The 18,789-nt window shown below is 38.4% G+C and overlaps 1 protein-coding gene across 3 annotated transcripts in view; it reads left to right on the top strand.

Annotated features, from left to right (window-relative positions):
- Znf521 (zinc finger protein 521) overlaps window positions 1-18,789 on the top strand; it is a 284,266-nt gene that overhangs the window by 242,437 nt on the left and 23,040 nt on the right. For all 3 annotated transcript variants that reach the window (XM_048363476.1, XM_048363475.1, XM_048363473.1), the window contains 2 exons: window positions 12,140-12,271; window positions 14,641-14,756. In XM_048363476.1, coding sequence (XP_048219433.1) covers window positions 12,140-12,271; window positions 14,641-14,756 — 248 coding nt within the window. The remainder of the gene's footprint in view (window positions 1-12,139; window positions 12,272-14,640; window positions 14,757-18,789) is intronic.

Below are 18,789 nucleotides of genomic sequence, written 5' to 3'. Positions count from 1 at the left end.
GTACTTGTTAGAATATTCCTTAGTAAATGGATAATACCAAAGAGTGGACAGCCAATTCTCCCGTGCCCTCCCAATCACATTTCCCTTATCACGTTTCTGATTCGCCTGAACATGGAGAGCATTATTTGTTTTCAGAGGGATGCTAATCACCTTAGAGTAGTTTTATGTCATCCTCCATTTCTCTCAAGCCTAAATGCCTCATCCAAAAGACAGTCTGTAAGAAGACACTGCACATGGATTCACATGCCACACATTTGTTTTTAAGTGTGCCTTTGCAGTATTTTCCTTTGTTAATATATTTTGACACCTTATAGTTGTAACCTGCTGTTCTCTTTAATTGCTCATTGTTATTAATTATATAGTGGGAATGTAGTTGGCTGCTGGAGCCACTTGGCTCTAAAGAAGTTCATTTATCATTATTGCTGTTGGAGCCACAGAAAATTGCCAGCATTCTTTCCCGAGATGAATGTTTTGGAGTTCGCTTCCAGTAAAATTTTGAACATGGGTCAAATCTTTAAGTGTTTTCTTTCTGCTGCTATCTGTTCCTGCTTCCAGTCTGCATGGTGAACACCTTCCTGTACTTCACTGTTCATTTCTGTCCTTGATTTGTTGCTCCTTCAGTGAAGTTAACATATTATTCTGGGCACTGCATTCGGAGCCTGTCCAAATAATAACCTTGCTTTTCTCCCCATTCCCCTAGCTGTAAAATTTCCTTCTTAGACCTTCTTGCCAATAACATTTTTACCTTCACAGTATTGTTAGGCACACAATTCATTTTACACTCATGAATACTGATTGGGCTTTACCTTAATTACAATCCTACCTTTCTGAGAAAATGATTATTATGGTCTTTAAAATAATGGTAAAATTGCATCTACACGCCCAACAAGTTATCATATATGTTTCAAATTCCCAGTTGGAAAATTGCCCATAGAAAGGGAATCACAGAAACAGCAGGAAAACAGATGAACTAATGCCACAATGATACTCACTAGACACTAGGTTGGAAATGAACTTTACAACTTGGGGGGAGGAAAGTGGGGAGGGGCAAGCAGGAGAAAATGAGGAAGGGGGTAGCAGTTTTCAAAAGGAAATGTACTCATTACCTTACTTATGTAACTGTAACCCCCCGTTCATCACCTTTACAAAAAGATATTTAAAGAAAAAGAAAATTGCTTATATGAAGAATGAAAGAATGAATGATGTATCTATACCTGGAGTGTATACCTACACTCAGGTACTTCCTGGTGGCTGTAGTTTTCCTTAAACCTCAGCGTCATTTAGAATCCATGACTCCATAGCTGCTGGAGCCGTAGAGCAGCCAGGCCAGAGTACTCCTCCGCCTTCTGGCAGTAGGACATTAAATTCACACTAGTTAAGCCAACTTAAATTGAGCCTCCTTGAACCTTCCTAAATAAAACTAGTGGCCTTAATTACAATCAGGCAATTTAAAGGTTATGGAGCTCTAACTAGTACTGCAGTATATCACTTTAATAATGCACAGGAAAATTTCTCTAAGGGGTGGCATCGTTTGATTAGAAGAATAGAAGTTTCACAGTACATTTCCAATAAACTGTTTTTAGAAATTTTATTGCATTTATGGTGCCATTACCTTCTTTATTCTTCAAGGCCAAGTTTCTAAGGTCACACACCAGTAGAACAATAAAAAAATGCAACTCATTTGCAAAATAATGCACAGCATTGTGATTTTTCACATTCTGTGGCTTCTCAGTTTTCTTAGGGTGAGTACAGAGTAAAGATGAGCAGGAGAAAGTCCCTGGGGCATCAGAGAAGACTGTGCTGTGTCCCCTCCAGCCCTCTGCCCACCCCTGCATGAATGCGGGGGTAACTTGTGCTTTGGGGCAAATTCATATTCTAAATACCAGTTAGGAGAAAAGAAGTCATCATCACAATAACTAATTAATCATACAGAAAGAAACTATATGATTAGATTTGAGAATGCCCTGCTAGCTTCTTGCCTTAAACTCATGGCTGTTGAGGTTCCCAGTGTCAGCCAAAGCTATTGAACCTTACCCCATTTATTTTGTTGGCTTGCTTTGTTTGGGGTTTTGTTTTGTTTTGTTTTCTAAATCAGCAGCAGTAGCTGGCCATGCTTTCTAGCAAAGATAAACAGCTTTTCAGTGTTTGGAGACTTTCTCCACATAACTAGTGGCTTTATGCCAAACAAAGAAGATTAAAGAAGAAAAAGCAAAGGCCCTGACCCTTGCCATAAACTCTGCTCAGCAACACGGAAGCATGTGTGGTGAGTGCTGTGTCAGTGAGAAGCTCGAGTGGCTGGCCTGCTGCTGCGTGGGATTAATATTGACTATTGTACCATCTCACTTCTCAACATGTTTTCCCATAGGTTTAACTTTAAGGCAGGTTACATTTAGTTTATGTTACATGAACTACCCTCTTTCAATTGTACCAATTTGTGTGTGGGGGGGGAGGGTTTTACTATACTCAAAGGCACCTGTACTTTCTACTATTGCTGCAAGTCCTCCAATGAGGGCATTATGGTGGGGTTTACTTTATTATTTTTATTTTAAGTAGGTGTACGAAGGTATTTTATTCCAGTAAGTCAGATTATGAGCACCATGCATCTTGATCAATACCGCCCCTTCCATTGTTATCCTCCATCATTCCCAAATTGCATCCATATTCTCAAGTTACATAGTTTATCTTATTACATAATGTATATTGACTATTATGACCATATTATCCCACCCTTTCTCTCCATGTGCCTTCCCTCCTTTCGTCTCCCTCCCCCACAAAACACATTCCAGCTTAATGGTTGGTATTTTATATCAAACAAGACAATCTATGAGAAAAGTCTCTCAAGAAGTTTATACATCTGGGGGCTGGGAATATGGCCTAGTGGCAACAGTGCTTGCCTTGTATACATGAAGCCCTAGGTTCGATTTCTCAGCACCACATATATAGAAAAGGCCAGAAGTGGTGCTGTGGCTCAAGTTGGCAGAGTGCTAGCCTTGAACAAACAAAGCCAGAGACAGTGCTCAGGCCCTGAGTTCAAGTTCCAGGCCTGGCAATAAAAAAAAAAGAAAGAAAGAAGAAATATGTACATCTGAATAAGAAAACAAATTATTTTTTAGAAAACTATTTATAGGTTATGGATATATGATGTAGAGATGTCTCTGTGACTTAAGGGTAAAGAAAAATCCACCACCCCTTCTTCTTATGGTACCTTCTTTGTGTTTACGACGTATGAGGAAAAATGTATTTTTCTTCTTGAAATAAGAGTTGAGTTTTGACTCAGCATTGCTTTCCAGAGATAAGCTACTGACCAATGAGACTCCTACTTCATTAATGGTTTATTTGCTTGAGCATTTAGATCTTAGTCCAGGAAATAAGGAAGCTCAGCAGTCAAAGGTAAACTTGGTGAGTTCACTATGGGGTAGTCACTGAATCCAACAAACAGCAGAATTGAGCAAAGTTGGGAAATCCTACTAATAGTAGATATCAATCTGGGTCAATCTGGACATTTTCCTCTAATGAAAATTTGGATACAGGACTACCTGGTTATATATTTCCAACAAATTGAATACATATTTATTGAACCCAGCTATGAGCTATATATAGCCTATTCTAGTTTTGTGGTGTGTACCAATGAACACAGGAAAACATCTTCCCTCCCCTGCACTGTAAGAACTAAGAAGTAACCTTGAAGTTCCCTCCCCATTCTGCCTCAGTAGAGTAGGAAGATGGACTGGCTACTCCCCTCTCACCCACTGGTCAGCAGGCATGTCAGAGACAAAAGCTTTCTTCCCGTTTGGAGATGCTGTGGTTTTTTTGCTTTGGTTTTTTGGTGTTTTTTTTTACCATGTTCATTATGCAAAATGGTTTATATTTGCCTTAAAATTGCTCACAGACTTTCTATGAGGGAGAGAACAAGTCAGCACTAAAGGCAGAAGAGGTTAAACAAAAAAAACCTTTTATGAGGAAAAGGTTTCCTTTCCTGTGTTCCCTTGAGGAGGAACAAAGGGGAAACTTGCGTGGAAACTAGATCCTTTCACTGGAACACACAGGTACAAATGGAAGTCAATTTTTATTTTTAAAAATTCTAAAATTTTGTTGGGGGCTGTTAGTTTATGCCTGTAATCCTAGCTGTCCAGGAGGCTGAACTCTGAGGATTGTGGCTCAAAGTCAGACTGGGTAAGAAAGTCCATGAGACTCTCATCTCCAATTAGCCACTAGAACACTGGAGTGGAGCTGTGGACCCATACTGGCAGAGTGCTAGCCTTGAGCTGAAAAGTTCAGGTACAGTACCCAGGCCCTGAGTTCAAGTTCCATGACAGAATATATATAAATATACATATATGTATATATATGCACACCACACATATATATATATATATATATAATTTTAAGAGTAAAAAGTTCTTATGTAGATGGAACTAGGAAACTTAAGCGAATAGGTAAGGTTGGATACATTTGCAGGGAGAATGAAGGAAAGGAGTGAACACTATCAAAATGCATTGTACATATAAATTGACATGTTGGACTGAAACCCCTCTGTACCACTATTTAAAGAAATGAGAAAATAAATGTACTTTTAGAGGTGATTCTATAAAGATCTGACAGAAACATCTCAGATTTAATTGTTCTCAACCTTTTTATAGCACCATTAATATTTTCGCTATGAAACATATATTGCTTCTTTTCTTCATTAAGAATGCTTATACTTGGGACAGGCATAGTGAGTATGGCTTTACCAGTGTCCTTCCTATCACTTTTGTAGTCACTGTTGATGTGGTTCTAACTAAATCTTGTGAGAGAAAATTGTTTCCCTTTAAAGCTATTTGGTGGCACAATGTGTTTTCAGTATGAATTTAACTGTAAGGTCTATGCTAAGATCCAGAAAAAGGAACAGAAAGAATGAGAGGAGCTGGGCAATGTTCAGATTGGAGGGATAACTTGGTCAGTGTTCTACCTATTTCCATCCCATGCCAAAATGTCACTGCTGAATCTTCACAGTTGGAGGAAAGCTACCTTTTTGGTGGGTTATTTTATTGCTTATTATTTGAACAACATTCTAATGTTTTTCTCCTCCCTGAGAATATTCTAATAGGCACTTCACAGAACTAATAATAATAGCCAAGGCCTTGGCTGATATTACCTCTCAGAGCATCTAAAATCCCACTGCTTGCCTCTCTCGTCTCTATCCACCTGGACCTCCCACTAGTTTCCAAGCTGCTGATGTTTATGGGGCTCTAGGCAGCCCCTGGGCTCTTTAAAATCTGCTGGGTACCATGCAGCCTACCCCAGTTGAATCATTTCCCACTCCAGCCCTGCTGATAATGAGAAGTTCGAGACAGGAAGTAACAGTGTCGATATCAGTGGCTTTGCTTCTCAAGTCCTAAAGCTTTCCAACCTTTGCCATTAGCCAAAAAAGAATCATCAAACACCGAGTTCCATGGAAATGTGCACCTTCTGGGTCTCCTTGAAGTGCAGTCTGGCTCAGACATTGTGCAGTGCATATTATTTGGCTGCTGTTGAGACTCCTAAAGGTCAGCACTTGAGGCACGCAGGGTCAATGTCTAGGTCCCTGGAGTGCATTCATAATACTCTTGTGTCCCACGCTCAGGTGGATTGAAACTTGACAGTGCCAGGCCTCCCCCTGTTACTGATGAGAAAACTCCATGTATAAGTCTTCATGCACATTCATTTTCCTGTTAAATTGTTCCAAAGAACAAGGGCAGAACTTTTAAATGCATGTGAGTAAGAGGTTCATACAAACACTGTTTCAGTCCTCTCCAATTCTGCCTTACTTCAGGGGCTTAGTGACTAATCTACTGGCAGACTTTGAAGCCTAACTCATATTCTCCACTGCCGAATTAGCACCTAGTGTGTTTATGTTACAGTTGTGAAATATGGGCTGTATAGAAGGCGACAAATTATGGGGGCCTGAGTGTCGCAGACCCAGAAAGAATGGGATGGCTGTGTGCATGGCAAATTACAGTACAAGCTGTGTATTCTCCGACCCCGCTTTCCAGAGTGAGCCAACGTAGCCGAGGGCTGAGTTTTGTCATGTATGGCTTTGCTTTGTTACTCCTCAGACCCCTGGCTTATAAATGTGTGCTTGGAAATTAACTCAGGGAAGAGGAGAAGCAAAGTAAAGCATGGGGGGTTGGGAATTGGTTTAGGGCATAGTTTGCTCAGATTTAAAAACAAAAAAAAGTATGTGAGGATATAACGCTACATACATTTGAGCTGGAAAAATTACAACTGCAGGGCATCTGATTTCTCTGCCTGGATTGTGAGGGCAAAGTTGACTCCTACTCAGATCAGAGCTTTTAAGTAAGGCTCCTGCTAGATGAGGAGGTTCCAGGAGGAATTTTTGTAGGTGGACTTTAGCCTATAGATTTATGCAGTGGAAGAGACTGAAGGAGCCTTCTGGCCAGTCTTGAGGGTAAATGAGAGAAACAGTTCTACTTATAAACCATTACAAATTGGTCCTCTGTAATGGGGCAGTGTTGATCAGACAGTGAAAGGGGGCCCCTAGTGATTCCTTAGATACAGCCCTATGTACGTCAACCTCGGAGCATTTGCTTGTAACTTCTCTAGATGTTTTGTTTTTATTGAAGGAAAAGGAGTATAAACATGGGACCCACCATCTGGGGGCTGCTGGGAGGGTTTCTCTTGTTGAAAGCTTATATTGAAATGTCAGTGTCTTGTGTTGAACTCTCACAGCTTATCATTTGGACTGTGTTTGAGCATCCCAGTGGTTAACTGTTATTTCTTCTGGTATTAAGTGAGTTCATGAATAGTTCCATAGGTCCAGGCTTAGGCATGGCAGACAACTGTTTCTACTTGCCTTCGATCAAGCTTTAGACAAGCTGCTTGTTCACTGACAGTGTAAGTTTTGTCAATGATTCTCACGTTCCTCACCAAGGCAATGAGGTAGTTTCCAATTATGTATGCAGACTCTCAGCTTTGAAACATTAAATATTGGTGTAAATATTTACCTGAGTATCAGTCTCTTTATGTAGACTCCATTCCTGTTTACATTTATGTTCAACACTTAAATGGAGATTAACAAATGGAAAGAATTATTTTCCCTGAGATTTTTGTGCATGCAAAATCATTTTTCAATTAGACACAAACCATTTTTGGTTCTGCACACAACAGAACAGAAAGTTACTAATCTCTAGCATGGACTCTGTGGTGAGGGACCCACTTGGCTAGGCACACCCACACTTGAAGAAGGGGTACTGTGTATGTTCTATCTAGAAAAAGAGCTTACAATGGTGCTTTGTAATCTTCTCATTCAGATCCGTTCATTTGCACTTGATCACTCTCTCTCCCTCTCCTATGCCAATTTCTATTTGCATGTGTAGTCTAGGATATTTTTAAGTCTAATGTACAAACCTGCAGTTTTCTATACTGCATCATGTAACACATTTGCTTTCTAACCTTTTGGCTATCAAGTTTCAGTGTTGCAATCCATCTATTAATAGTCTCTAGAAAGTAAAGGGATTTTTCTCCCTCTCTCACCTTCTTAATTTCAAAGTAGCCTATAAAGAAAATTTGCATTGTAGAAAGTCTGGAGAATATAGGAAAGGGGAAAAGAGAGGAAGAAAAATCCTAAAGTTTCATTTGAAGATGCCAGCTATCTCTAAGTCTTCATTAAAAAAAAATAGAGCTGTGCTAGCCTTATTGTATCCTTAATGGAATATTGTAATGGTTATTAAATCAATTGACTCTGACTCTCTTTTTAATAAATGAGTCAGGCTGTATTATCTAATTACTATCAGCTGCTACCTTTCCAGAGAGCAGAAATGATTATTTTGATTGAACTTTTTGAGCTTTTTGTCAACTCAGAAGAAGCAGGATGAAGGCAAGGTGCAGGCTATGGCTCTGTCACACCTGTGCCCTGAGCTTCAGCCTTCAGTTAACCTGAAACCAGAGACATTGACAAACAACCTTACTTCACCAACATCGACTTGTGAAAGGAAAGTTGGTTTCTAAAGGAAGTAGAGTTTAATTCATTCAGATACCCTCTCTCCTCCCCCATAGTAAAACTTCTGTAGAAATTCTGAAAATTGAGGTTGTGCTGGTAGCCAGGCGAAGTAAATACAGAAGGTAGGAGAGCAGAGTTAAACAGAGCCTCTGAATAAGTCTATACTAGCCAGAGCAATTAGGCAAGAAGAAAACATAAAGGGGATCCAAATAGGACAAGATGAAGTTAAACTTTCTGTCTTCACAGATGACATGATCCTATACCTAAAGAACCCCAGAGACTCTACTCCCAAGCTACTAGAGCTGATCCAAAACTTTGACAAAGTTGCAGGATATAAAATAAACCCTCAAAAATCATCGGCCTTTCTATATTCTAATAACCCAAAGACCGAGGCTGAAATCAGGAAAGCAACTCCTTTTGCAATACTTTTAAAATTATTATTATAAGTAAGTTTGATTGGTTTTCAGTTTGAAAAACTAAACAGAGATTCTCTTAGCCAATCATAAAAATGTTTGTGGTCTTCCATCTCTCTTAGTCATTATGTACTTGACTTGGGTAATAAGCAAGATGGGGATGAGAAGGGAGAAGAAGAGGGAACAGAAGAGAGGAACAGGGAAGCGTGTTCGTGGTCACATTCAGAGCCTTGTGGTTTTTTCTTATCATTTGTGGATTAACAGTTGATTAAATAACTAGGAGATGAGTGTGCAGGGAAAGACTTTACGGTCAGCTTATGACTATAAAAGGCGAGTCACTTCTAATAACTTTTCCAACTATAAACCTACCTCTGCACATGCTGATGTGATGTTTGTAGTTGATGTCACCAAGTTCCTCCATAAATAAAATGTTGGATGCATGAAAAAGGCAAGGACTTATCGGTGCTTTTATGACCATCTGTCACCTTTCTGAGAATCACTTAACTAAGTCAGATTATTGAACATTTGAGATGCAGCTTCTCTGAGAGTCAGTCACCATCCCCAAGGAAAGCCCCCGCCAGGTCTGCTGTGTTACTTCATACCTATTACAGGTTAAGAATTCATATACAGGCCACATCTTAGTTCTTGTGCAAAACACATTTTTATTAATTGGTATTGTTTTAACTGTACATATTTCTGGGTTGCAGTGTGGAAAAAAAACAGATGCAATCTTTGTTTAATACGTTTATTGTAAAGGTGATGAAAGGGGGACTACAGTTACATAAGTAAGGTAATAAGTACATTTCTTTTTAAGCACTGTTACCCCCTCACTCATTTTCTCCCACTTACCCCCTTACTCATTTTCTCCCGCTTACCCCTTTATTCTCCCCTTCCCCTGCCAAGTTATAAAGTTCATTTCTAACATGGTGTCTATGAGTTTCATTGTTACATTAGTTCATCCTTTGACTTGCTCTTTCTGTGATTCCCTTTCCCTTCCATGGATCAGATAACCTTATATACAAGGCAAAAGGTACATAGAAGTAGAATAGAAAAAGATAGAAATAACTGCATACAGGACATAATATAAGAACCTCTTATTTCCAATTCTTGGAGTTCATTTTGTTATGCTTCATTATATATGGGTCTACGCTGTTTGATCCCCTGTTGTTAAGAATATCATAGACATATTCTAGTTATTACAAATGAGGGAAACCATGCAACCTACTTTTCTTGGGGCTTGGCTTGCTTCACTTAATATCTTTAAAGGGCATTAAAACTCTTAGTTAACGTCTTACTAGTCAAAATAAAGATCTGCAGTGCTAATGGAAAAGGAAACCTTTAAATTTGGCATGTATTACTGATGATTAACTTGCTGACCCAATTCCCAATGATAAGCAGTACTGCTTGGATTTCTCAATGACTAAAATTTGGAAAATTTTTGGTGACTAGGATTTAAAAAAAAAAGGAAGAGATTTAAAAAAACTGCTTGATCTTATATAATCCCTAAAGCTTTTTGTATAACCCCTTCTCATGTCAGTAGGCACAATTAAACTTCCTCTTACATAATTATAATCAAGGAATTTGCTGTGCCACCCAAGTGCAGAGTGGGTTTTATCTCTTGTGAAATGTAGACAGTACTGGGTGGCTTAATTAGTGCTTTGCTTTGCTTTTTACAAATTCCAGTCCTCTGCTTCTAAAGACTCATACTTGTGTGAGAAGAAAGATTAGGAATACAAATAGAGTGATTTTACTCCCAGTTAGCTAATAATAACTCACTTTGTAATTGGGCCTTTGAATTGCCAATAGCATCAACTACTGAAGGACTTCCACAGGCAGATTGTCTTTGAATGGAAGGAAATAACTTTAGAGTTAGATTCTCTATACCAACAGTGTCTTGCATTACCTATGGTATCTGACACAGTGGTTTCTGGGGAGCATTTTACCTACTATGAGTAAAGGAAGGTAAAGGTATAACTTGATAACAAGCCAGCTTAAAGGGCAGCTTTACCCCTTGCTCTTCATAACACATAATCTTGAGTGTCATGGGTATTATAGCCTATCTCTTAAAATCATGGATTCTAAGAACACAATGTCAAAATTCAAGTTCCAGTTCCTCCAATTATTAGCCCTTCTGACTTAGAGAAAAGTTTTTCACTCTCCAAGTCACATTTTTCTCATCTAGAAAGTGTCTCATAGAAGTATTCCACATAGGGTTATGGTGAATTTAAATGAACTCATATCTGTAAGCATGTGGAACAACAGCCAAAACACAGTAAACACACTAGACATGGGGGTGCATGTATGTAATCTCAGCTACTTAGAAGGCAGACATAAAAGGTCTAGGGTCTCAAGATGTCCTGGATTATAAAAAATGAGACCTCATGTAAAAAAATAAGGTGGTTGCGGTGGTATACATCTATAAGCCCAGAAATACAGGAGATAGAGGTAAGAAGCTCATGGTTCAAGACTAGATCCAAACAAAACTGTGAGACCAGACCAGAAATTAAATAAAGCAAACAGTGATAGCACACTTGCCTGTCAAACACAGGGCTCTGAGTTCAAACCCTAGTACCACCCCAAAATGAAAAATAAAAACTAAAATGTTCTCTGAGGTGGTTAGTTCTAACACTCTTTGTCTTTCTTACTTTCACAAGTGGAAATAAGTTAGGATAATCCTTGGATTTAAAATTTGATAACAATTTTAATGAGAAAAAGCAACATAAAATAAAAATAATGTTTGCATGTGCAATGTAAACTCTTCACTTTATACAGAAATTGTTTGCCCAGGGGCTGGGAATATGGCCTAGTGGCAAGAGTGCTTGCCTCATATACATGAAGCCCTGGGTTCGATTCCCCACACCACATATATAGAAAATGGCCAGAAGTGGCGCTGTGGCTCAAGTGGCAGAGTGGTACCCTTGAGCAAAAAGAAGCCAGGGACAGTGCTCAGGCCCTGAGTGCAAGCCCAAGACTGGCAAATAAAAAAAAAAAAGAAATTGTTTGCCCATCAAATATTTTTTTCTACCATCGGTTGCTATCAAAGAGAAATTGAGGATTTACCAGAAGCGATCCTGGAGCTCATTCAAGTGCTTTGGGGGTACAGGGAAGCAGAGGAGAATCTGGGGGCAAAGTTAAAACTGTCCTCCAAAAATAAGGGAGCTGGAAGCAACATGGAAAACTAGCATTAAAAAACAAAGCAAAGAATGCTGCATGAATATTTCAGATCTTCTAGAAAGTCTTAGAAATAGAAGGAAGTCTGTAATAATGAAAATGCTCCTGAAATTTTTCTGGATGGGTGTAGAAGCTTCTAGAACTTCCCAAAGAAGCCAGAAGAAAAGTACTGAAGAAGCAGCTATTCCATTTCTTATAGGTCCTTTATTTTAAGATCTTGTAACTATGGATCCTATAAAACAGTGATAATTAGACTAGATGACTTACTATTGTTAAATTACTTTTACTTTGAAAGCTAAATAAACTGCATCAGCCCTCAACTAAAGTCTAATTTCTGATAATGTTTGGATTTTTAAACTCCAGAAATATTTTAAGCTGACAGAAATTAATAAATAATTTGAAATAACCAGAAACCATACATACTACTACCTTTTTATATTAGGTGGTAGAAGTAGTTTAATGCATGCAACTGTAGTTAATTCTTTACTCTATTAAAGGTGGGGTTAAAGGGCTAAAGATGGTCTATTAAAGGGTGGGTTTCACCTTTTCTAATCTTGAATTTTTCCCTTGACAGATGAAGGACTAAACCATGAGTGCAAACTCTGCAGCCAGACCTTCGACTCTCCTGCTAAGCTGCAGTGTCATCTGATAGAGCACAGCTTTGAAGGAATGGGAGGCACCTTCAAGTGTCCCGTCTGCTTTACAGGTAGGAAGCAATTTCCAGGGAACTCTGATGAGCTCCTGCCCTATCATGTCCTTCCTATCGTACATCCCACTGCTTGGCCTTTTGCAGGTAGAACTGCAGTTCAATTTGGGGAGACGATGTTTGATTTCCGCTGATTAGCATTATTGATTGCAGCCTACTTAAAGGCTCAGATAGGCAGGAAGGTTAACTGTCAGGATGAACAAATGGCATTTCAAGTTCGCTCACAAGTCTGCACTTTTCCATTTGGAAAATGACATCCATGTTATGTTCACTTCCCCCACACACTAGATGTTAAAAGGTCACCAAGGTCATCGTTGCCTGCACAAGGCAGTTTTTTTAAATGTTCAACTGGGACGGACAGTCATGTTTGTACCCTAGGTCTGTTGCTTAAACCTGGAGACTTCTACAACCTACTTCATGAAAGAAACGCTCCCCAAATCCTTTGAGCTAGGAAACAGATTCGATGAGACATATATTTCCTAGGAAATTAGATTTTTAAGGTGGTTATACTTGTAAGAAACCTTTTTAAAACATACAACTTTTAAATGATGGATCATTTTTCACATACACCCTGTAGTACGACATTACAGGAATCAGCAATCATCACTTGAAGCCAGAGAGAGAGCCAGAGAGCAGTAATAAGAGCACGTATTTCTGGAACTTGCCCAACCAAATGAAAAAATATTTTGTAAAATCTTTAGCCATTGCTTTGCATGTCTTGAACCCATTGGTCAAGTTCATCAAGGCTCTGCTTCCTTTTGATTTTTATTTGTCAGTAGGGGGAAAGAATATACATATGCATGTCTTTCTCTGTAAATTGACTTCTTTGTTTTGACAGAGCAAAATTCCAGGCATTGATTATTTGCCCTCTTCGTATTAAGCCTGTAGATTGTGTTCTGTAATAAAATAGAATGAGCAGGGCTCTGATCATGGCACAACTCACAAGCAGGATCTCAATGGGTCGATGGTTCAGCTTTTCACATTTGTCTGTGTGGCCCCTTCATCCCAAAGTTCCATCAGCCCCTCTCCCTTCTTCTTTTGGAACTACTTTTACCCTCTCCCAAAATTTATTTGCTTAAATATATGGTTATGTTTTTAAAATCTTAAGAAACAAACACTCAAGACTCTGAATTCTTCATAAATGAGAAGCAGGTCAAAGGTCTCCTCAAAATTAAGACCCTAAAAAAAATTGCTTTTATGTTGCAGCCAGAAGCCTCATAAAATGTATGAAGTTAGTGCAGATGAGTTGCAAATCTATATTAAAATAAAAACCACAAAACACCCACTTTGAGCTGGATAAAGAGACAAAAAAAATGCATTTGCCATAAACAGTCTGCATTTTCTACACAGACCTGGGTTGTTTTTCTGGGTCTTAAAGTAATTTAGAAATAACAATTAGAAAAAGAAAAGGGGGGAAGAATCTTCCAATATAAAACATGTTAGTTGAGAAAGGAAACCTGACTGGTGTTTTAAGGTAATGAGAAATGTGATTAAAATGTATGATTCATAAGAACAATATTCTAATATTTTATGTTACCTGGCAATTAGAATAATTTTAATGATTAGAGTGGAATCCGAGTCAAATGCCAACATCTTTAATAAATCCTTTCCCTGCCTATACAGATTAATATTGTAGATGCAAACTTTTTTAGGTCACAGTGCACCCGGCATCCATCAGAAGTCAGTTCTGCCAACCCAAACACCGCCTCTGGCATATACAATTTAATTATTAATAGTATGTCTCCTAGGTAAACTGTTACACAGTCTTAGGGCCTTGTTTTGTAGTCATTAAAATTGAACATGTTTATATTATTGAAACCCTTGCATTCAGTGTATAGGCTGAGTTGATCTTAAAGTATCCAAAGAGAATTTACCTGCCGTTCTGCTGTACATTTATAGACAGTGCCCCAGAGTAGCTGTGGGATATAATTTTTAGCATTAACACATTTAAATAGAGAACTGTTTGCAAGCTATAACTTTAGGCAAATACAATAAACAGGGTTTTGGCATCTGTGATTTCTTAACCTGTGGGTTGCTAAGAGGAATAGGAGGCATTTCTTTCCAGACAGAGCTGTGCATTTGACAATTTTCGGCTTTACTTTAAAAGATTTATAGGGAGCAGGGCCTCCATAAACCCCGTTACTTTGGAGCTGTTTGGGTTGAATTAGGTGTTTGGTAGAGTGCATCTTAACAAAAGCCAGAGACCCAACCATGAACAAATGTAACTTGGCTCTCCCCAGGTGTCCAGCAGCCCTTCACACCCAGGAGGTGTGCCATTCAGCCTGCTCTGTCTCCTCCTGGGGAGTCTTTGGCTCAGGGCATTTCAGAAACAAAATAACCCAAGTTCGCCATCCTTTTTATCATTTCAGTGTTTGTTCAAGCAAACAAGTTGCAGCAGCATATTTTCTCTGCCCATGGACAAGAAGACAAGATCTATGACTGTACGCAATGCCCACAGAAGTTTTTCTTCCAAACAGAGCTGCAGGTAATGGCCTCATGAGGAAGGCTGGGATTGAACCCGGTTGCTATCCTTCCAGGAAACAAGGGCATTTTAAATGGGGACGTACAATATCACTCACCCCGGGCCACCATGATGCTTTGTGTGTTTGGGGGCAAAGGGAAAATTAGAGACCAGATTAATAGACACCAAAGTAATTTTGCCTCTGGCTGCTGTCAATCATAGAAAGAACTAGAACAGACCTATAATTGGACCTTCTGACCCAGTGTGAGAGACGTAGGGGTCAGGTTCATTGGACTGTGGGATCATTCACCTTGCTTGTCACGGCTCATTTTCCCAAGTCCTGTTTTATTCATGTACTGTTCCCCCTGGGCTCTGCGCTGGATAGATGTCCAGGTTATTGTTGTCCAGAGGGGCTTAACATTGGAAGGGAGAAGCGAAGAAAGGGAAATGTGATGTTCTTGTCCAGCGTGTGCTTCTTCCATTTAATAAAATAGAATAATCATTCCTCAAACAACAACCTGCTAGTTGAGAAATTGGACACCCAAAGGTGTTGGCTTTAGCCTTGAGATTACTACTTACTACACATGTGATTCACTTTGGTGCATAATTTTTCTGAACCTCAGAGGTAAAAGAAAAAATGAACAAGCATTTCATTTGAAAGGGCTGTTATAAAGTGAAAAGGGAATAAAGGACATTGATATAAGGTCCAAAATGAAAAACTAATATTTGTTTATTTGGATTATTCTTAATCATAGACTGGTCATTAAAAATATAAATGAATTGACTAGAGGTGTGGTTTACTGGTACAATACTGGCCTAGTGTATTTAAGGCCTTGGGTTCAATCCCTACACCATTTTTAAAAAGAACATAAAATAAAAAGAAAGTCCAAGTCAGCCATGGTGTACATTCCTATAATCCCAGCCCTTGGGAGTCTGAGGAAGAAGATCACAAGTACGAAGACAGTGTGGACTACATAGTTATTTAATTCCAGGCCAGGTGGGCTACAAAGGGAGACCTTGTCTTGAGAAAGAAAGTTTTTAAAAAATATACATATATATATAACAGGCTTGGAACCTATTCTAGAAGTCAAGTAACAAAGGAAAATAACTATCCTGTTGTTACTTCATGCAGTAAATGGGTATGATGTTTTATCCTCATTTTTCTATGAAATAGTATGAATGACATGCTTTTTCTTAAGTATTGTTTCCTATGGAAGAGAATGGAGTTAAACTTCAAATTATGTTGTCATTATGACCATTATCATTAAAAGGTATTTAACCTGAATGAGGGTGGGCTTCATTTCTACACTGAATTCCTGGAGCAACTAAACTCTGTGGATTGAGTTATCCAGCAGAGACAAGAGCAACAAACACAGAGCCAACCTGCTCCTCCAAACCTTCCCCACAGTGAGGTCTTGGGGTAACATTTTACCTCCCTGGGCTCTGATGAGGCCATGTATGAGTAACCTTTGCATCAAAATAAGGACATTGCTGTTTAGCTTCTCAGTTAGCATTCTTTAAGTGAATTAATAAGTTAGATGAAATTTAAAATGTATTTTGACATGGATAAATCCAGTTAGCTGTCATCCTATTCTGTGGGTTCAAATTAAAATTGCTATTTTTATCTTTTATGACTTCTGAAAATTCTATTCCATTGCATCTTTCACCAATTGAATGTTAAACATAGGTCAAGTTAGACCATTGTGTCTTCTTTATGTTCCATTAAAGAAACCAAAATTTCTGTTTGAAGCAAATATTAGTCTTACTGTAATAGGTCAAAGAATAATTTGTTTGGGGTTTGATTTTATGAAGTTGCAATAGTCAACACACCTAATGAAACAGTAAGCCAGTGTGAAGAAGAATGAAGTTGTAGTTTAAGAATCAAAGATGCAGAGATTCTGTAAGGAATGATATCTAATATAGGGGAGGGGGTCGCTGAGGCATTTTTGCCATACAGTTCCATCCTCACTCTGTACTTGTAAGTTGTCACCTGGTTCTGTTCTCCATGCACTTCACTAAAAGAATCCAAAGCAATAGGGATTCCTGACGCATTGTAGATCAGGTAGAATTAAACAGTTGGCAACAACTTGCAGAGCTCCAGGCTTCACTTATGATTTGTTGTTGGAGTTCATGTAACATTCCACATTTACTCTTCTGCAATTAATATAGACAAGTGGTTTTCAAACTCCCTTGCAATCTTAGAAATTACTCAGGACAACAAAATGCTTTGCCTTATGCACATTACTATCTATTGACATTCTTCATCATAACTCACTGTTCCCAATAATTTCAAAATTGATAAATAAGTTAGATGCAAGAAAACAGTGCATGTTCTATTGGCTGTCAGAGAGATGGAACCATCACACATTCTAGAGCCTATAGAGGATGTGTTGGAAGGAGCAACCAGTAGACAAATGATATCAAGTATTACCGTGAAAATAATTTTGACCTTACAGACTCCCTAAAAAAGTCAAGGAGACCACAGAGGTTCCAGGGCCACACTTTGAGAACCATTGAGAGAAAAATTTATATAGAACACACAGCTTCTTCTGATTATTCATGGACTTTGAAAGCAAGCTTCTTTCAAACTCTTTCTGCCTCATTCATTCAAATTTGTGATCTGGGCCAAAATAAGATTTGTTTTGTAATCCAAAGCTATGGGTATTGTTGTTTTCAGTCTCACAACTTAAAATCGTGTGTGTGTGTGTGTGTGTGTGTGTCTGTGTGTGTGTGTGTGTGTGTATTCTCTCTCTCTCTTTTGAAATAAGTTCTCTCTGTTAACCCAGGCTGTGTTGGTACTCACTACATAGCTTAGGATAGCCTCAGTTTTGTGATGTATTTTATCTTGATGTAAATCTTCAGGCTTAATATGTGCATGTTTCTTAATTAAGAACAGTACTTGTAGTTAGTATTGGATTATTATTACAAGTCTAAGACAAATCTAAGAATAAAGTTAATATTTCACAAAACTATAATCCACAGCAATGGTGCAGGTATGTCTGTGCAGTTCTATTTTCTAAAGTGCCCAATAAAAATAATGGGTTTAGGGGCTGGGAATATGGCCTAGTGGCAAGAGTGCTTTCCTCGTATACATGAAGCCCTGGGTTCGATTCCCAAGCACCACATGTATAGAAAACGGCCAGAAGTGGCACTGTGGCTCAAGTGGCAGAGTGCTAGCCTTGAGCAAAAAGATGCCAGAGACAGTGCTCAGGCCCTGAGTCCAAGGCCCAGGACTGGCAAAATAATAATAATAATAATAATAATAATAATAATAGGTTTAGTTTCAACAACTTTGAAAAAAATGAAACTGAAATTTGCTTTTTCCGGATTTGAGAGTGTTTTCATTTTTATGCTTTTACTACTGGACCATTCTGTGCCTTTGTTTCCATTACCCAAATTACCCTAGAAGATGAAATTAGTATAATTATAATATTGATTTTCATTTCCTGTACAGAAAGTGGAATGGCAAATATACAAAAACCATTATACAGGTGAATTTGTGACAATAGAAAATAAGATCTACAACCAAAATGATAACAGGTAGAAAAAAGTGCTACCATTTTATCAGTCCACTATAGTTCATGCCTTGAAATGTGAACTATGCATAAAGTATGAACCCCCGGAAAAAAATCTTTTTTTAGTGCCACTAATGTTCAGTCAAAAAGACTTTTTACAGTAGCTTTTAAACCTAAATCTCTAAGAACTGTTGTCTTATTGGAGAGCTTAAAGCATATAGTTTATTTGCCTCTTATATCAGGGCAAGAACAATAGGGGAAATTTAGAATAAACATTCCAAAATACTCCAGCTAACATCCCGGTGGAATATCTTAAAATGGTACATAAATGATGCCATGACTATAATAACTAAGTGATATTCTTTTTGTAGATAGAAGTGCTTTCTTTGCTGGGTATAAAATTTAAACACATATGTGGATAGATATAGCTAGATGATAGATAGATAGCAATATTAATGGAAATTACACACGTGTATATCAGTAGGTGCCAGCACACATAAATGGTGAATTATTTCATTTACATTATCTATAAGGCCAATATA

Source organism: Perognathus longimembris, chromosome 15 (genome assembly GCF_023159225.1).
Source record: "Perognathus longimembris pacificus isolate PPM17 chromosome 15, ASM2315922v1, whole genome shotgun sequence".
NCBI lineage: Eukaryota > Metazoa > Chordata > Mammalia > Rodentia > Heteromyidae > Perognathus > Perognathus longimembris.
The sequence above is the reverse complement of the archived record's forward strand: the minus strand, read 5'-3'. Positions and strand labels throughout refer to the sequence as shown.